This window comes from Tauraco erythrolophus, chromosome 5 (assembly GCF_009769465.1).
Source record: "Tauraco erythrolophus isolate bTauEry1 chromosome 5, bTauEry1.pri, whole genome shotgun sequence".
NCBI lineage: Eukaryota > Metazoa > Chordata > Aves > Musophagiformes > Musophagidae > Tauraco > Tauraco erythrolophus.
Window position 1 is genome coordinate 82,601,603 of NC_141469.1, and position 18,791 is coordinate 82,620,393.

General features: G+C 42.4%; 1 protein-coding gene across 1 annotated transcript in view; it reads left to right on the forward strand.

The window, feature by feature from the left end:
• Positions 1-18,211, forward strand: part of CENPC (centromere protein C) — a 30,800-nt gene extending 12,589 nt beyond the window's left edge. Inside the window, exons 13-19 of the mRNA XM_086612254.1 lie at positions 691-795; positions 1,577-1,675; positions 4,634-4,729; positions 5,038-5,192; positions 5,591-5,681; positions 7,604-7,676; positions 18,129-18,211. Coding sequence (XP_086468380.1) covers positions 691-795; positions 1,577-1,675; positions 4,634-4,729; positions 5,038-5,192; positions 5,591-5,681; positions 7,604-7,676; positions 18,129-18,171 — 662 coding nt within the window. The 3' untranslated portion in view covers positions 18,172-18,211. The remainder of the gene's footprint in view (positions 1-690; positions 796-1,576; positions 1,676-4,633; positions 4,730-5,037; positions 5,193-5,590; positions 5,682-7,603; positions 7,677-18,128) is intronic.
• The last annotated feature ends 580 nt before the right edge of the window (positions 18,212-18,791 follow it).

Sequence of the window (18,791 nt, forward strand, 5' to 3'; positions counted from 1 at the left end):
TTCATTTTTATTTTTAACATTTAAATATTCTTGACTAATTTGCTTTCAACTCTTAAGGGGCTTTTATTCTTTCTTACAAACACTAAAATATCAAATCTTACTGTATTCATATATGGCAGCTTAGAAAAACTGGAAGTCAAGACTGTGTAGTAAGTAAGTCTGGAGATAAATATCTGAGAAGTATTGGAAACATGGGATTTCAGATGGCAAAAGTGCTGCTTTTCTGAACCTTGGAGATGGGCCTTGAGAATCTGGAAGAGGAGGGGCTGCTTGTGCAATCTCTGTTACTCTCCTCTTGCCTTTCCACTGTTGCCAGTGAAATCCCTCAGATTTAGACTTCTTAGTCTCTGTTGAGAGCTTTGTCTTCCCAGTTGTGGGATGTTTGCTGCTCGTGTGCTTGAGCCCCTCGTGTCTGTATCTCGGTGATGCACTAAGTCATGTAGAATGAAATCTAATATAAAGTCAGCATGGTGACTGTTTAAGAAAACGGAGGGTGAAATATTGATGTGTGCCAAAGCAGGCTTTTGGTAATCTGTGATTCCTTTTTCCTGTTGTGATAGTGATGTGATATAAATATCACCTGGGAAGTGCTGACCCCTGATAGGGAACACCAGGAAAGGGTATCTAATGTTTTCCGTTTCTGAATTTTCCTCTCATGTTTAATGTGAATGGTTTCATCCTTTAAATCAGTAATGCCTTCCAACACACCAAATGTTCGTCGGACAAAAAGGATACGCATCAGACCTCTGGAATATTGGCGAGGCGAGCGTGTAAACTATACCATGAGGCCTTCAGGTATTAGTTCCAAAATACTTCTTTCCTTTCTCCTGATAGGGCAGTAGAGAGAAATCTGTGGGTTGATCTCGTGCCAGGAAAGCTTTGGGATGCTTACCATTTGGTAATTTTTTTAAAAAGCAGATTATTTATGGTCTCCAGCTATTTAGTCATGGTTCTGTGTAGTCTTTTTCTGTCCTGATACTCTGTGTCAGCTAGAAATAGTATCAGCAGAGCGTGTTAAGTACCTTTGCCTTAACTGTTCAGGGAAGAACAAAATGGTTTCTCTGTACTATTAGGTTTATTACATCAAAATTCTGTATGATACTGGAAAAAGATCATTTCTCTTTGTGTCAGGATTGTTCTCCAGAGCAGACACCATGATATTTTATACAGTCTCAGTGTTAAATTCCCAAAGTGATAGAATGTATCTTGTTCTCAGGGATTTTTTTTTCTGAAAATTCAGCCTAATTTGGCTGTTTCCTGATTAATTATTCCGCTTGAAAATAGTTTTTCTGTACCTAAAATTGAAATTTTGCCTTAAAAATTGACTCATGTCATGATTTTCTGAAATGTTGTTTGAGATATGATCAAATTCTTTTCAAAAGTCTCAAGTTACACTGCACCCCAAAATACTTGATGTTGAAAAGCATTTTGTTTTTTTCTGGCTTTCCAAAGCTGTCTGAAAAGTTCAGCATCAAGGAAATACACCCTCAGCCGAAATGCTTGTTGGTTGTGCAGGTCTGCATTCTTGTAAAATTCTTATGGTTTGTGAACTTTGTGAAACATTCTTTTGTTTCAGGAGCGCTTGTGATTAGTGGAATAGTGTGTCCAGAAACAGAACCTCACAGGAAGATTAATCGGAGGAAAGGAGGTCACAAGCAGAAAAGAGATGAAAGAAGTATGAACACAGACTTTTTTCTTTTGATACGTCAAAAATTAAATCAATCTGTAATCAAGTACTCCATTGCTGTAAGATTTTTCTCCTGTAAAAACTTGATTCTCTGTCTGGGTGAAAATAATTTTATAATGAGATGTGTTAATGTAGAAAAACCTCTTCGTATTGTACCTGTAGCAATGCTGTATAATCTTGTTGTAAAAACTTGAACTTCTCTGCAGTAGAAAGGAGGAGATAGAGGACATACCCAGGAGGGTTGTGGTGCCTTTAAAGCAGGGGCTGAAGAAAATAAGCTGTACTTCTGTCTTTGTTGAGCTCGTTGAATAATGATGCTAAGTATTTAGTTTCATAATGTGCAGTTAAGGTATAAAAACTTCTGGTCATTTTACTGATACCTGTAATATCACATCTGAAAAGACAGCATATGATGTCAAAAGAGTTTTAAGCTGTTGTAGGTGAAATACAAAAGCATAACAGGGTAGGTGAAGAGAGAGCTTTAGGAACAGTGCATAAAGTGGTTAAAAATGGGCAATAAATCCCTGTTTAAACCAACAGGAACAAGAACTTTGCTAGAGCCTTTAGGGCCAGTAGGTAGTGCTCAGAAAAGGGAGATAGAGTCAAAGTCCCAAAGTGGAATTATTTTTGCTGTGCTCTGTGGAAGATGTTTTGATGCTAAAGAACCTTTCTTTATGAGGACTGTCTAGAGCGTTTGTTTGAGACTGAAACATTTCTATGCGAAGTTACAGAACATAAACCAAATGCTAACAAACTTGGAAAATCCCATAGTGTCCTGACACAACAGTTCTAAAACAAATCAGGGCTGAAATAATCGATAAGGAAGAAAACAAGTCAATGTTGTTACAAATTTCTGATTCTTTAGTATTGCATGTAAACTTTATTCCTTACCTCAAAAAGAAAGTAGTAGGTCTAGAGAAGGTTCAGAGAAAGCTTGTCAAAAAGATGGAAGGACTTCTGTATAAGAAGCAACTACGCAGTGAGACTGCTCAGCCCTGAAGAGAGTACGGCAGAGGGGTGAGGAAGACCTGTGAAATCATGAGTGGCATGAAGAAGAGGAATAGATCTGTCAGGCTGAGAGAGTTGGGGCTCTTCAGCCTGGAGAAGAGAAGGCTCCGGGCTGATCTTATTGCAGCCTTCCAGTACCTAAAGGGGGCCTACAGGAAAGCTGGAGAGGGACTTTTTACAAGGGCGTGTAGTGACAGGACAAGGGGCAATGGATTTAAACTGAAAGAGGGCAGATTTAAATTAGATATAAGGAAGAAATTTTTCACTGTGAGGGTGGTGAGGCACTGGAACAGGTTTCCCAGAGAAGTTGTAGATGCCCCATCCCTGGAAGTGTTCCAAGGCCAGGTTGGATGAGGCTTTGGGCAACCTGGTGTAGTGGAGGGTGTCCCTGCCCATGGCAGGAGGGTTGGAACTAGATGATCTTTGAGGTCCCTTCCAACCCAAACCATTCTATGATTCTATATAAATTGTGGTTTGTTTTTTGGGGGTTTTTTGTTTGTTTGTTTTTAAACACAAGAACTGGAAGGTATGGAAGAAAGAGAGGGCTGGGTTTTTCAGATAAAATAAGGCGGCTCTTCTCACTGCGTGCTCCCTGCCCCAGGATACTGTGATAAAAATATTTATGTAGATTCAAGGCAAGAACTAGGTAAATTCACAGAAGACTTAACGGTTAACAGCTCTAAATAAAGTGTGTGAGCTCCATGTTAGAGGTGGGAAGTGTTCCATAGAAGTGCCATTGCTCTGTTGCAGCATTTTTGGGGATGGAAGGGGTACCTGCTTTTGGCGGTGTCTAGATTAACCTAAGTACAGTTTGTTTTTACCGTAAATCATTTGTAGTCCATGTAAACCTGAGCTGGTAGTGACTGTTCATACCACGTCTTACGAGAATTATTGGTTGCTTTAGGTGCATTTGAACTGGTTTCCAGAAGTGATGGATTTCCTCTTTAACAGACATTCATCCTGAGAGATAATCTTTTGCTAGCATCCTTGAATTTTAAGTAATGTGTATATGGACCATCAACTGAGGAGAATTTCTAGGACAAATTGCTAAATTTTATTGATATGCTAAAAATTCTGTGGTTATAACTATGGAGTTGCATCTGTTGCTGCCTCTTTTTATAGAGATGGTTATTTCAAACACAGCGACGTTCTTCCTACCTCTGGCTGCTTGGTGTAGGAGTATTTAAGCAGCCACGAGTGCCTATAAAGTGCCAGAGCTTGCCTTTAACATCCATGTGCTAAAATTGTCTGCTTAAGAGAGCCCTGCAGGAGAGCTTTGGGATATTTATTCTGCCATGAACATTCTCCAGCAGCTCTTTGCTATTTGAAAAGCATAAGGTTGTCGTCAACTCTTAGGCTGTTTCCTTCTCTGGAAAAATCCTTTTTATTATAGAAATAGTTCTCTGATTTACAACTTACAGTAAGGTTCCTGTAATGGTGTTTCTTGAGAAAAGGAAAATCGAACATGTGCTTATTCTTTGGAACATTTTATCTCTTAAGTCTCCTGATGCCCATCAGCAGTAGGAAAACGGAAAAAACTTGTTCTTCATCATGTATTTCATACTCTCACTTGCTGTCCTCTCAGCATCTGTTGCCAGAAAAGCACTTCTCTCACAGCACAGGTACTTTTGAGTAAATACTCTCATTAATAGCCTAGGATAAATAGTTGACATTCCCCTGGAAAATTCTTTAGGATTTAGAGACTCTTTATCTATTACACACAGAAATAATTCCCATGAAAATTACATTTTCAAAGAATTGTTACGGATGGTTTCCTTTTATTTGAAGAAAGTGTACTCAGTCAGTTTAGTCACTTAATAAAACAAATTCATGTATGTGTAAAATCTAAACTTGTGGAAAAGTTGTGGTTGAATAATTAAGTTTTTAAAATGTAGAGTGATTATTTTTCTGCTTTTGTTTTTGTTTTTTTCTCCTCAGGAAGTGAGATACCTGCAAATTTGGGTTACACCCTTGCTGATACTTCTAAGCCAACCGTTGTACTGGACCCAGTAACAAATGAGGAAGTTCTTCTCGGTGAGTTGAGGGGATGTGACCAAGGGCTTTTCTGAATTATCAAGTGTTTAGGCTGATAAGAAAAAAAAATTGTTCATGCCACATTGGGCGTAGAAAGGGGAGCTGTTGAAGTGTTCATTGCTCTTCTGGAGAAAACTCTGAGGAAGACGCAAAAAGTGTCCCGATTTTTTCAGCTAAATATTGAGTCTAGCTCTTGGTGTTGCACTGAAACAATGCTTAATGTGTATGATTTAGTAAGTAGTGACTGAGCAATTAACAAGACTAATTATGTGTTATCATTAACGCTCATCTCCCAACTTCTTTTGTAGAATGTGTTAACACTGAAAACAATCACTCCTGCTTCTTCAAAGATGGGTCAGTAGAGATATATAAAGATTTGAATACAGCTGCTTTTGCCACTGGTAGATTGATTTTGAAACCATTTAAAGAAAAGGGACACCAGTATGTCCACACGGATACAATAGTAAGTACGCTTTTTTCTTGGTTTTGTAAAACGGATTGTGTAAACAGAAAAATCTTAGAATGGTTAGAAGTAGCATGTGACATTGACAGGTTTTTCAGGATTTTTTTTCCCCCTATACTGCAGATAAATACAGGAAACATTAATGAATTGTTTCAGTTGTGAAATCAGTTGTAACCAAAGAAACTTGCTAGAGGTACTTTGCCTGCACATTGCCCTGCTTTGCCTCACATGAAATCCATGTGTCCATGTACATTTCCTACCTGGATCTTGCAGGCAAAATAGAAGTATCAAATAAATAAAATTGGCACCCACCCCTCTTTTAAGTTTTCTTGGATAACTTTCTTAAATGCTTGCAAAGGAAACATTGCTAATCTTAGAACCTTTTGGCTTTCATTAAGGCTTTCCATGTTATCTACGGCAAAATTATTGTTACCTTACATAAGACATCGTACTGTCTGACTACAGGGGACTACTTCTATGTTCCAGCAGGTACGTACGTGTGTTTGAAACCAGTTTGTTGGAGACGGATGAGACTGAATTAGCATGCTAGGAAGTAAAACTGAGCTGAATGGTGGGAAGAGATAAGTTTGAGAAGAGAGTGGGAAAGTAATAGGGTTATGAGGTCCAGAGGAAGGCCACGAAGATGATCCAAGGGCTGGAGCACCTCTGCTATAAAGACAGGCTGAGAGAGTTGGGGCTGTTCAGCCTGGAGAAGAGAAGGCTCCGGGGTGATCTTATCGCAGCCTCCCAGTACCTAAAGGGGGCCTACAGGAAAGCTGGAGAGGGACTTTTTACAAGGGCGTGTAGTGATAGGACAAGGGGTGATGGCTTTAAACTGAAAGAGGGGAGATTTAGATTAGATCTAAGGAAGAAATTTTTCACTGTGAGGGTGGTGAGGCACTGGCACAGATTGCTCAGAGAAGTTGTAGATGCCCCATCCCTGGAGGTGTTCAAGGCCAGGTTGGATGAGGCTTTGGGCAACCTGGTGTAGTGGAGGGTGTCCCTGCCCATGGCAGGGGGGTTGGAACTAGATGATCTTTGAGGTCCCTTCCAACCTGAACCCTTATAGGATTCTATGATTCTATGAATGTGACCTAACACTAGGTGTGAGCTGATGACTTGACCTTTGAATGCAGTGATAGAAACACTGCTTGTTTATATGAGTTGACATCAAAGTTTTTGACAACACTACCAAGTTCTAAGAGTGAATTTCCCATGGTATTCTGGTCCTGTCCCTAGCTGTAATCTTGGGGAAACTTCACAGAGAGCTTAATATAGTGGTAGTTGATTTAGTTGTTTTGGTCACCATCTGTTTGTGGTTTTTTCTACTTAAAATTACAAAAATCCGTTGGGATCTGTTCACCATATTTTACATTTTGTGCTTGATATACAGAAGGTGAAAAATGTCTTGTTGAGTGGGTTGTAACTTCATGTGGCTTGTTGAGAAATTAGACGCCTCTGATTTTGCCCTTCTGAGATCAAAGTGGAATGAATTCCATTTGGGAAGCTGTCCTTCAGTGAGTAAGACAGTCAGGAGAGTTTGTAGTAGTTGTAAAGCAAAATGCTCATGGAGCTGCAGAGAGCTTTTGTAGGGCTTTCTCGTGAAGAGGCAGTGTTGGAACATGACAAGCTGCCACTTGTTTTTCCGTTAACTTTTCACCATGATGTCCCGATTGAACAATCATTGTTCAATTAATGCTTGATGCTTTGAAGGAGTTTTTCTGTTTTAATCTTAAAAGTTTAGGGCTCTGCAGAGACAATTCTGTAGTTTGCTTTTTGGCAAAGCAGGTTATATAAACAGCTGGAAGTTCCATATGGCCATAAGGATCTATACTTAATTTCCATTCTTCCCTGCTTCTTGATGGCATGTCTCAGTGTGCTTGGATGGGCAATGCCATGGTTGTGGCGGGTGATTTCTTTGGAATTCGTCAAACGTGGCTCTATATGAATGTTAGGATGTTGCTCATTCCTGACATTGAGTGCCTTTTAGATGTTTCTATATTTGTGGTGATGTTAGTATGCAAATCCCAAGTGAAGACCTGCAGGTAAGTTTCCATGTGCAGTTTCTATTGAGATTTTTTCATGGGAATAAATTAAAGTAGATTCAGTTGCCTTAAAGTTTTCTTGTGGGTTTTGAGAGCTGAGCGCTCAAGCCTGTTACACTCTTTTTAGTAAAAATCTTCTCAGCAAAGATGCACTTTATTCCTACCACAGGTTAACATAAATGACATTAGCTATATTCCTTGTTATCTCTTTGAAATCAATGCTGTACCTGTGAGAGTGGCATACTAGATTAGGGGCTAATATTCCTTCTGATAAAATATGTAAAATAAAAATACACTTGGCTGATGACAGGGCTTCAAAAATTGCTAGTGGCTTCTAAAGAAAACTTTCTCTGTTTTCGTTTGTAGGAAATGGATATAACATACGTAATCTTCTGAATGAAGACAGCGTTCTCCTCTTCACACAACTCAAAAAAGACAGGTGAAGAACTTTCTGCAGAGAAGTTTGCTGAAACACTTTCCAAGCTTTTGTACGTTTTGAAGTTCTTTTTACGTACAAAAACTGTTTGAGTGTGCCCAGCTTAACTTTACAAGTTCATACAGAGCAGCTGAAATCAACGTTTGAAGAGTTAAGAACAACCCAAAAACCTCAGCAGTTTGCTATCAAACTGCAGTGCTGTGCTGAAGGGCTTCACTCTGCATCAGTTACCATTCTTGTGTCATCCAAAGACACAAAGATATCCGTTTAAAATATGTAGGGAAAGTGCCTTGTTGTTCCAGATTGTATTTATGTGACTAATCTCCCTAAATATGCTTAGCACTTGCAAAAAAATTGACATCTTCAGCTAAAATCTCATAGTCTTAATGTCTGTCTGGTATGAACTGCTCAGAATAGTCTCTGTTTAAATGTAGGACTGTGCTGTTGGCATTCCAGTAATTGTTGTCTAGGAGCTGGGCTGCTGGAATGCTAGTGTGCCGGGGTCCAGCCTTCTTCCAACATGTTAATGACAGCAGATGTACGATTAGTGCCTCAAATACGAGTTGTAAAATGGGAGAAGAGCTCTTCAGGAGGAGCTGATCGGTTGTATCTTTTGCGTGGAAGCCATGGCTTGATTAGCTCTGAACATTGCAGATAGCTTTATTTTGTGTAACAGCCATAGGTCGTTGCCAAATGTGTTACTTTAATATGTCCTTTTGTTTCACTTGCTGTGTTCCTGGATAATGAGGAGGACCTTTGGGAAAACTGTAATTAGACTGTATACTTCAGAAGTCAAGTCTAGACAGCAGATGCTCTACGGAGCATTTGTCTCCCAAGCTCTTCAAGGTTCCTTCTGGCTGAAGATAAGGATAAACTACAGCTGTTCTGGTAGGGTGCTCTCTCTCACTGGTCACTGCTATTCTAGAAGAGAAGGAGATGGGGAAAATCGGATTGGAATCATAAATTTTAAGGACTTGAGGGCTGAATATTGACCTTGTAAACTGTCTTGGCCATGATCTTTGCACTGAAACTAGAGTATAGATTGAAGTAGGAAAGATGAATCGGCTTTAGTGCTTCCTTTAAGCTTTCAGATGCCAGCTAACTTTGTGTGTCTGTGAAAGGGCTTGGACACCAAGATTACCGTGCCTTTCTTAAAGACCATTTAAACTGGGGAACTGGAGATAATATGGGGGTTTTTATCATTCTCAAGCAGTAGTTTCTATGGTTAGTGCATGTATAGACTGACAGTGGCAATGCTCAGTAGCATGTGGCATCTTTGCATTCATGGCTAGGTTGTGCTTAACTCTGAGAAGATGAAACAGGAACATGCCTACTGCCATTTAGTTTGTCCTCTGTCAAAGCTCAGACTGCACAGAAGTTTTTTTTTCAGCCTTAACTTTTGTAAGCAGTTTAAGAGTTAAAATAAAATTAAAAAAAAAAAAAATCATTCAGTTACAGCTGATAATAATTTGATGTTGGCAGCTTTTCTAAATTTTAGGCTTGAGTTGGTCTCTTCAAGGTCAGCAAGATTCAAATATTGTCCCTTCTGTGTTGGAGCCATACCAGCCACCAGATGGGCACGCGGGCTGTGTCCACTGCTTGAGGGGATCCCACCCACTAAAACGTTTAGTTTCTAAGTCTTTCAGCTCCTCAGGCCTGCAGAGGTCTGGAAGTTTGCCACTTGGAAAACAGTACAGGGCTAGCATTAGACCAAAGATCCTCTGCCCCTTGCCCAAGCATGTCTCCCAGTGGTCAGGGCATGGATGCGGTGGTCTGAGCCCAACAGCTCAGTGGTTCCGGCTGAAAGTCAGAACAAGAGCACGTTTCAGTTTTGTTAAAGGCCAGGGAGTTCAGAGGGAAGATACTCTCCATGTTTTCTTCTGCATTGCCTGCCTGCAGCTTGGGTAGCAGAAGGATGCTTTGTTAAGGGGTTAGTGAACACGTCTGGACTGCGGAGGTCATGGCCCCAAAGGGAGGTGTGGATGTAGGCTGTGATGGAGCTCGAGGCAGCCTGCTGCTTTCCAGCAATGTGTTCTAGTTTGATGGGTTCAGAGGAGAAGTGGTACGTTGCCCTTGTTGTATCAGGCACCCGTGTGTCTTCCCCACTGCACTACACTGCAACTGGGCAGCAAGGTTTTGAGTGGGTTTTCTTTTGGGTCCTGATTAAATGGTGAGAAGTATGTCCTTCAGGATGTTTCCTTAAGCAGAAGTAACACGTATGCAGACGTTTTCCTGACACAGGCTGGAAAGTGGCAGATGTTCAAGTGCAGGTTTGAGGTCAGCATGCCAGGAAGACCTGTTTGTGTTTTCCTAATTCTGTGGCTGGCATTGTCAACATGATAGGGTGGATTTGGTAAAGTACGTGACTTTTTAGAACTGGATGGTTTTGTTGCTTCCTGGCTAGCTGGTTTCTTGGGAGAAGTGTCTTGTATAGTTTGCAGAGAACATTTTGTACTTGGACTACATCTCGAGATGTTTGGTTGGGGCCTTTTTGTTGGTGGTGTGTTTTTTTTTTTTTTAAGTAGCAGAATCAGTTGTGCCAAGCGTGGTCATGCATGTAGGATGTTGCTTTAGTTTAGCAGCAGTTCCACTATGTGTCACTAGATGGGTCTTCAAGCACAGCTGTTTGTCCTTGGCTAGCAGCATCTACGTTCAGCAGGGTTTGGTTTTTGAAAGGGAGGAAGAAGATTACAGATGGAGATAAATTCAGTTGAATTCTCTTGCAAGGAGATGTAAATCAGTTTCCATGAACATTAGGACTTGGCACTGAACCTTGCTAAGCTCATTCTGCTAGCATGTATGTTGTGCCAGTTGCAGTCACTTGCTCAAAGTTGTTTTTTCCAACATTATTGTACAGCAGTAGTTGAGCTGATCACCATTTGTTGTTCACCCTTTGTCTGGATTGCCTTTTAAATTTGTTTCTTCAGCTTGACACTTGTAAAAAACTTGCTTCCGTGTCATTAGCCTGAAAATAGCATGAGGAGGTGCGGGAGAATGTTCTGAGTTCCAGGACTCCTGTGGGTGCTGGGTTGTGCAGTGTGGCAAACAAGAATTGGTCGTTAGTCAGAAGAAGCAGCTGATGTTTCACCTCCACCTGGTCTTACTTTGGCTCCCACTTCCTACGTTTTTTGCGTACATCAGACTATTAGTAGTCGTGGGTAACCTTTGGTGGTCTAATTTTTTCCTTTGCAAACGCGACATTGCAAAGAAAGAAAAAAGCTTTCTCCGAAATGTGAGAAGTTAGCATTCCTCTTCCTGCATATGTTTCTTTTTACTGGCATGTTTTCTACTCTATTGAGTAGTGTAACTTCCCCTGACTACTGTGCTGGTTTCAAGTAGGTATATGGCAAAACTATTTAGGCTTGGTAAAATGCTAAATAATAGCCTGTACAGAGCATTTTGTGGTCTGCAGCTTAAATACATATATTTTTAGGGTTTTTATAATGTTAATTGCCTGTTGTAGCTTTTAAATTGGTTCACAGACTATAATGGTTTATGAGTTTGGCTCAGATGGCACAACTTTTTACTTGCACTAGAGTACAGAATGTCACCTCTGAGAGTAACAGAGATGGGAGTCAGGTTTGTACTAAGCTCAAAGTCAGTTAGCCACTGTTACCTGCTGTGGAGTTGGGACTGGCACTGCGAAAGACCTGTGGCCTCTTGTGGTGGCTGTGTGGTACACATACTGTTCCTGGAGGATGTCACTGATCAATTATATTAATTTATTGTTTTCTGTCAACAGTAATTGAGAGAGCTGGGAACAAAAGCCGAGTCACATATTTCATCAGCTCCGAGTTAGTAGGTACATGTGGTCTACTGTACATATTGTGTACATATTTTAAGGAGCTTAACTGATGATGTCCCACCTCAATAAAAAGTCAGGTTTTTGAAAGCTTTGGCTCCTTTTGAGAAAAATTACTTTACGGGTTAGTAGGTTCTTTTGAAAATCCATCTTTTTGTAGTTTCATTTGTTTAGAAAGCTGTTCCTGTTTTATTAAACAAAGCTTTTTTGCAGTTTAAAGCAGCTGGCAGCTAAGCACCACATGGCCGCTCACTCATTCCTCCCTCTGCAGTGGGATGGGGAGGAGAAAATATAACAAAAAGCTCGTGGGTCAAGACAGGGACAGGAAGGGATCTCTCACCAATTATGGTCACAGGCAAAGCAGACTTGACTTGGGGAAAAAAAAATCAATTTAATTCATTTCTAATCACATTACAGTAGGATAATGAGGAATAAAACCAAATCTTAGAAACACCTTCCCCCCACCCCTCCCTTCTTCCTGGGCTCAACTTCACTCCCGAGTTCTCTACCTCCTCCCTGAAAGTGGTGCAGGGGGAACAGGGAATGGGGGTTACGGTCGGTTTGTCACACGTTGTTTCTGCTGCTCCTTCCTCCTCAGGGGGAGGACTCCTCACACTTTTGCCCTGCTGCAGCATGGGGTCCCTTCCTACAGGAGATAGTTCTCCATTAACTTCTCCACGGTGAGCCCCTCCCACGGGCTGCAGCTCTTCATGAACTGCTCCAGCTGTGTCCCTTCCACAAGGTACAGTCCTTCAGGAACAGACTGCTCCAAGTGTGGGTCCCCTGTGGGGTCACAAGTCCTTCCAGCAAACCTGCTCCAGTGTGGGCTCCTCTCTCCGTGGGTCCACAGGTCCTGCCAGGAGCCTGATCCAGTGCGGGCCTCCCACGGGGTCACGGCGTTTTACGGGGACAGCCACCTGCTGCAGTGCAGACTGCTCCACCGTTTCTCCCATGGGCTCAGGGAGACAGCCTGGCCTCACACCGCGGGCAGCAGGGGAATCTCAGCTCCGGCACACCTCCTCCCGCTCCGTCTTTGCTGACCTCGGTGTCTGCGTGGCCATTTCTCTCAGATCTCGGTCCTCTCTCTGCTGCAGCTGCACAGGGCCCGACTGGTCCGACAAACCCTGGCAGCCCTGGTGGCATGAGCTCTGCCCAGCGGGCGCCCCAGGAGCAGGAAGCTTCAGAGCGCTCCGAGCTGTGGCTCCCGTGCTCCCCCTCTCCCACCAGGACCTTCAGAGCTCCAAGCCATGGCTGTCGTGCTTCCCCTCTCCCACCAGGACCTTCAGAGCGCTCCGAGCCGTGGCTGCCGTGCTCCCCCTCTCCCACCAGGTGCAGTGGGGGTTAGGGGGGCCCAGCACAGACAGCTGCCGATGCTGTTTCTCTCTCTGCTGCTGGTCCCATGTGGCCCAAATTTCTTTGTCCCTTCTTAAAATAGGTTATTCTCAGAGGTGCTTGGCTCGACCTTGGCCAGAGATAGGTCCAACCTGGAGCTGGGGAAGCTTCTGGCAGCTTCTCACAGGAACCCCTCCCCTGCTACCAAAACCCCGCCAAACAAACCCAGCACAAAGCTGTGGAAGAATGGTTGCAAAACTGTTAGATACGTGTGCATGTCCACATTTATATTTCTTTGTAAACATAAAATAGGAGAATATGAGCTGAGTAATTACAGAAAAATAAACAGCGCCAATAAAACAGACTGTGGAGGCACATATACAGTTCCTTCTATTTTTCAACGACGGAGCTGAATTGGTTATCTGTGGATGATTTTAAATTAACATTTGGGGAATGCAATAAACCTAAAGTGCTATTTTGTTCGTTTCGTAGCAGCTGAAAAGGCATTTCAGCATGAATGAGTATTTCTTACGTTTCTGCCAATGTGTAGTCTGTGTTGCATGATGCCTTTTGTAACACAGGATTTGCTTTAAGTGGTGATTGATTGCAGATAATACATCCAGCCGAAGGTATGGAACATGCTGCTTTAATGGTATTGACAGCTGTTGTAACTGAATATCTTGGTACATTTCCTCTTCAGAATATCCTGTTACTTCATGGATGTTCACAAATGTAGTCAGGAGAGATCTCGAAGCCAAACGTTTCTCAGGTTGCATGGAAAAGCTTCATCTAGGATTCGACAACCAAAGTGATTCCTATGGTCCAGTTCTCCGTGTTCTCACAAACACACACCAAGCTGCTGGTTTGCTTCTACAGCCTTTCGCGTGCGCCTGTACTTGGGCACAGCAATTTCAATGAAGTAAAGGCGCGTGCGAAAGGTTGTAAAACCACATTTACTTTGCACTTCTGCAGTCTCCTCTTGTTTGGAGAACAAGAGAGGCAATAATTAAAACAAGGAGCTGAAAGGAGCGAAGCGTTTACTTTCTCAGTCTGACTCTTCAGTTGAGGTGCAAATCTGAAAGTGTTCATGGAAAAACACATTAATATTCTGAGTAAGATTTTTTTTTTTAACTTTGCAGCTCGATGGATAAGGACTTTTAAATTTGGAAACTGAAGAATCACACTACTCTTGACAAATATTTAGAAATGGGTTCAATAGCTGTTAACACACGTTATTTTATTTAGCTTATTACATTTTTTTCATGGCCATGATGTTTGAAGTTGCCTTTTCCTGTGTTTTCAGTGTCAGTAGCTGAAATGAGAATTGATCAAGACGACAGATGCATGGTTATGCCGTATGGGTGTCTTCTGGAATCAACGTGCCGTAAAGAGGGAGGGGAAAGGAGCGATATGAGAGGTGTAAACGTAACAAAGAGCTACAGCAGTGTCCAAAGGTGTTGCAGACTGCCTTGTCTAGATGGGACTTTCAGTGAAATCCAGTAGCTTTTGGAAGAGCAGAACATGACTTTTCCGATGGGTATGGGAAACCTTTCTGGTGTCGGTGCCATGAGAACGCAGCTGTCTGTGCTGGTAACCGACGCTCGTAGTTTGGGATTCTGGTAGTGCCATGATCACTTAAGAGCATTAAGGATGCGGGATTCAGCTAACGACCGTGATGTATAATCCGCTGAACAAGAGGCCTGAACTTCACTGAATTTTATTCTTTCTTTATGTTATCATCACTTTTGTGTTGTAGTACAGAGGGGGCAATTACAAGAAATGAAAGTTAATTATGAAGAAGTGGGTTTTTTTTCCAAACACAATCTGAACTTGAAATTTTACTGCTGACAACTAAGAGTCTCCCTTGGGATGCAGTAGCCTATACACTGAAGAAACTGAGCACGTCTCCTATATTTCAGTTAGTGCCAAGTCAGCTCTGAAGCTAATTAATCAAAACAAATTTACAATTAAGCCCAGGAAGGGAAGACTAATTAAGTAGCCAGTTAAGAAAAAGTGCTGAAAGAGGGATCGACCTTAAGGGGAGAGTATGAGACTCCCAGTATTGGCCCATGAAGGACAATTAAGTGATAATTGCAGAGGCCTTTTTGCATCCAGCAAATGCTCTCTGACTTTGTGGCTGATTTTCTTCGTATTAGTAGAAGCAGACATTTGCCTGTTGAGCAGCTGAGCTCAGCTGGGCACCCTTAAGGTAATTCATAGGTAAAGCATAGAGGTCGCTGCAGGAATAAATTAGAGCACAGCTGCCAGACTCCAGCAGCATTTTGGCTAGCGAAAAACCCCTGCTGTGTTTTAAAGACAAAGTAACTAAATGTTTGCTTTATTTGCCTCTTTGTTTTGTGGCACACTGAGTCCATCTTAGCCTCCTGTTTAATCTTTCAAACGAATTACATTGAGTGAATTATTGGAATTCAGAATAGCTTCATTTTGTTCAGTTGCTAACCTCGCTTAAGTTCACAGAAGTCATTACCTTGTCACGAAATGGCTTCTGTTGTTTACATCCTGCACCCACGCTGCATCGTGGTGTTTCTTGATGGAAAAAAAGAGGGGGGGGAACTATAACAGAAATACTGCTTTTACTGAAAATTGTTCAGCTCCTCTTCTGAAGGACTTGTTAAGCTTGCGAAGCTCATCTCTGGTGAGATGCTGAGGGTTGCAAATGAGGTGCACGCCCCAGTCCTCCTGCGCCCCTCCTTGCTTGTTTCCATGGAACTGTGATACTGATGAAGTACAGAACCTGCCACTGGTTCAGCTCCTCAGCTGCTGTATTAAGTTTCAATCTGCTCCTTTGTTTTTTGTCTTGCTGCCTAAACTAGTTTCTTACCTTTTTTTGGATGCATTTCCCTTACCAAAGCTGTGGTTTTTTTTTTTTTTTGTCTTGGTGGCACTTGCAAGGATTGTATCATTTTCCTAACTCAGTTTCAGGTATTTCAATTATTTCAGAGCTGTTCTTGTGCCTAAAGGTTCCTTTGCTACCTCTCCTTCAAGCTTTGTACAGGGCCTGGCAAAACTCCCAGTTTTCTGTCTCGGAGAAGTGATGCGAATCTTCCTTTGGCCTCTGTTCTGTGAAAGACTTTTGTGTAGTTTTAATCCCAAGAAGGTCAGTTTGGGATGTCGCTGGCAAGACGTTTGTTATCAGAGTCATCTGCTGTTTTCCAGACTGCAGAAGCAGAACTGAGACCGCTTCAGGCCCGCGTGGTTGCCCTTGAGCCTCATCCATCTGTTGAGGCTCGCTCTGCAGTGCCGAAAGAATTGGTCGCAGCACCATTCTTCCCTGGCCAGACTTATCCCAGAGGATTGTAGCATTGTGCTTTTTGCCCCTCTTGTAGCTCTAGCTCAGCGTGCTGGTGACTTCCTTTGCTTTGGCACTGTCTTGCTGTGGCTCTGCCATCACTTAAGCACCATGCCATGCCCTGATTTTGTATTGGCAGGCTAGTCCAGGCATTCGCTCGCTCTTACATCTTCATTCCTCTTGCCAGTGGGAATGCCGTTTGGCACCAGCTGGTTTTGGCACAGAGGTCTAGCATGGCAGTGTGTGCCCATTGCTGCAGATACGGATGTGCTGCCTGACTTTTCTGGTAAATGCCAGGAGAAAATAATCTTCCTGGTTTTTGATTTTTTGGAACGTGGTTTAGGGACCCTGACAGTGCGGGGTGAATAGTTGGACTCAATGATCTTGAGGGTCTCTTCCAACCAGATGATTGCATGATGTTTCTGTGGTGTCTAAGGAGGAGCCTGGATTGAATTAGATGGAAGAGCTGGGTGGCCCTTCAGGATCACCTTCGTACATTTCTTTTAGAGACAGAGCTGAGACCTGACCAAGCTCATTTGACGTATCCTTCCATGTGGAACAGCTCTGTCCACACAGTTCCTAACCTGCCATCTCCGTTCTACCCTACTTATTGCCCATGGGTGGGAGTGTGTATTTGCAAAGTCCATGTGGGTGTTTGCGTACACGCTTGGCATCCTCAATCTTATCACTGCAGTTGCTGTGGAGAGGTTGAGAGGTACAGAAGAGATCAGGAGACAGAAGCTCATACGTGGGGAAAGAGGGCTTATCTGAATCCAGGGCAACCGGATCTAGGTGGTCCTGCTTGAGCAGAGGGGTTGGACGAGATGACTTCCAGAGCTCCCTTTCAACCTCACCCATTCTGTGAAATCAGAGACTCTCATGCTATGGAAGCTGCTCCTCTTGAAGTTTAGTTCACGCTGGTGTTGGGAGGACCTTTATGCTGTACACCTCAAGCAGAGAGCCTGACCGTGACGCAGCAGACCGTGAACATGCCACCCGTGAGAGCGTGTGAGGTGTGCCGGAGCGCCTGGCCCCTGGTGAACAGCCACTGGTTTGCCATCCTCTGTGGCAAAAGGGTGAAATGTGCATACTAAATTGTGTTAAAACTCTCAGCTTTAACTTTCCCCTTCTGGTCTTTGCTCTGAGATGTCCCTCTAAGGAAGACACATACCTGGGTTTGATGAGAAGTCTTCAGTTTTGGGGAATTGGCGAGCAATTTTCTGCATCTATACCCCAAAACATTTTAGTATAAGGTATTTTGATAGTGGGCTGTTATTGTCACTTGCAAGTCTTAACAGTGGTCTTCATTCTGCATGGGGGCTTTAAACCAGCTTGACAATTTGGCACCTTGTGGAGTCCAGGCTATCAAGTGGCTGCTTTTTCCACGTAACTCTACATCTGCAGTGATAGTCCTCAGCTGTCACTTGGTGTGGTGAGTTGCAGCAGACGTTATTCACTCAGTTGGCAACAGTTTTAATTCTTGGACTTTTCCCTGCTATCAGCAGCTTGATGTAGCCTTTGGGATTGTAAATCATAGATTGTGGACCATTTGGCTGAACGTGAGCTTGTGCGAATTCAAATACAAGATTTTTTAATAGAAATAGCACGAAACTCACATGCACATTAACTACTGAGACCTCTTGGTCCTGCCCGAAATAAAACATTTCATATTGGAGACAGCATGAGAAAATACATCCAGAGGAACTGTCAGTGTCACAACCAGGTGTGGCTTTGACGACTCCAGACTTGGCACAAAAGAAGAGATTTGTTAGAGACCACTGTTAGCTAAATTAAATTAGGCTAATGTGCTCTTTTGAGCATAATTGAAGTGATACTAACATTTTTATTGGTTTGCCACTGGAGTATGTGGATGCTCTAATGTCCTTGCTGCTGTGAGCATCATTTGCTGTTCCACTTTACTGTCCAGTATCTCCCTAATATTGTGGCACAGCCAGGTAGGCCTTTTTTTAACTGTTGATTTGAACTAATTTCTATTCTTTTTATAATTTAGACCAAAAGCAAGAAACATGATGTTGGAGACCTCTTCCCCATAGCCTTGCCTGCAAATTGAAGATCATCTAATGCGAAGGAGTTCTAAAGAACACCGTAACTACCATCCAACTGGAAATACACCCCAGTTTTAGGGATATGTCGTTTCATTGATGTTAAAAGATCTTTCTCCAAGTGTAAATTGTAAATACATGGTTTGTTACAAATTATTTTGTATCAATAAATGTTAAATAATGCAAATCGGTTTTAATTACTTTGATTCCTAAATCATTTAGGAATTAATTTTCTGGTAGTCTGTACAGTTTTGGAAATGCAGTGAAATCTTTCAACTGTTCTGTTGGAGTTGTTGAAACTCTTAAAAGGAGTTTGAAAGTAAAATGTGTTTCGTAGAGTAGAATCATAGAGTCATTTGGGTTGGAAAAGACTTAAGATTGTCAAGACCAACGGTTAACCGAGCACTGCCACATCCACCACTAAACCATGGCCCTAAGCACCACATCTACATGTCTCTTAAATACCTTCAGAGATGGTGACTCAACCACTTCCCTGGGCAGCCTGTCCCAATGCTTGACAACTCTTTTGGTGAATAAATTTTTCCTAATATCCAAACTGAACCTTCCCTGGTGCAACTTGAGGTTGTTTCCTCTTGTCCTATCCCTTGCTA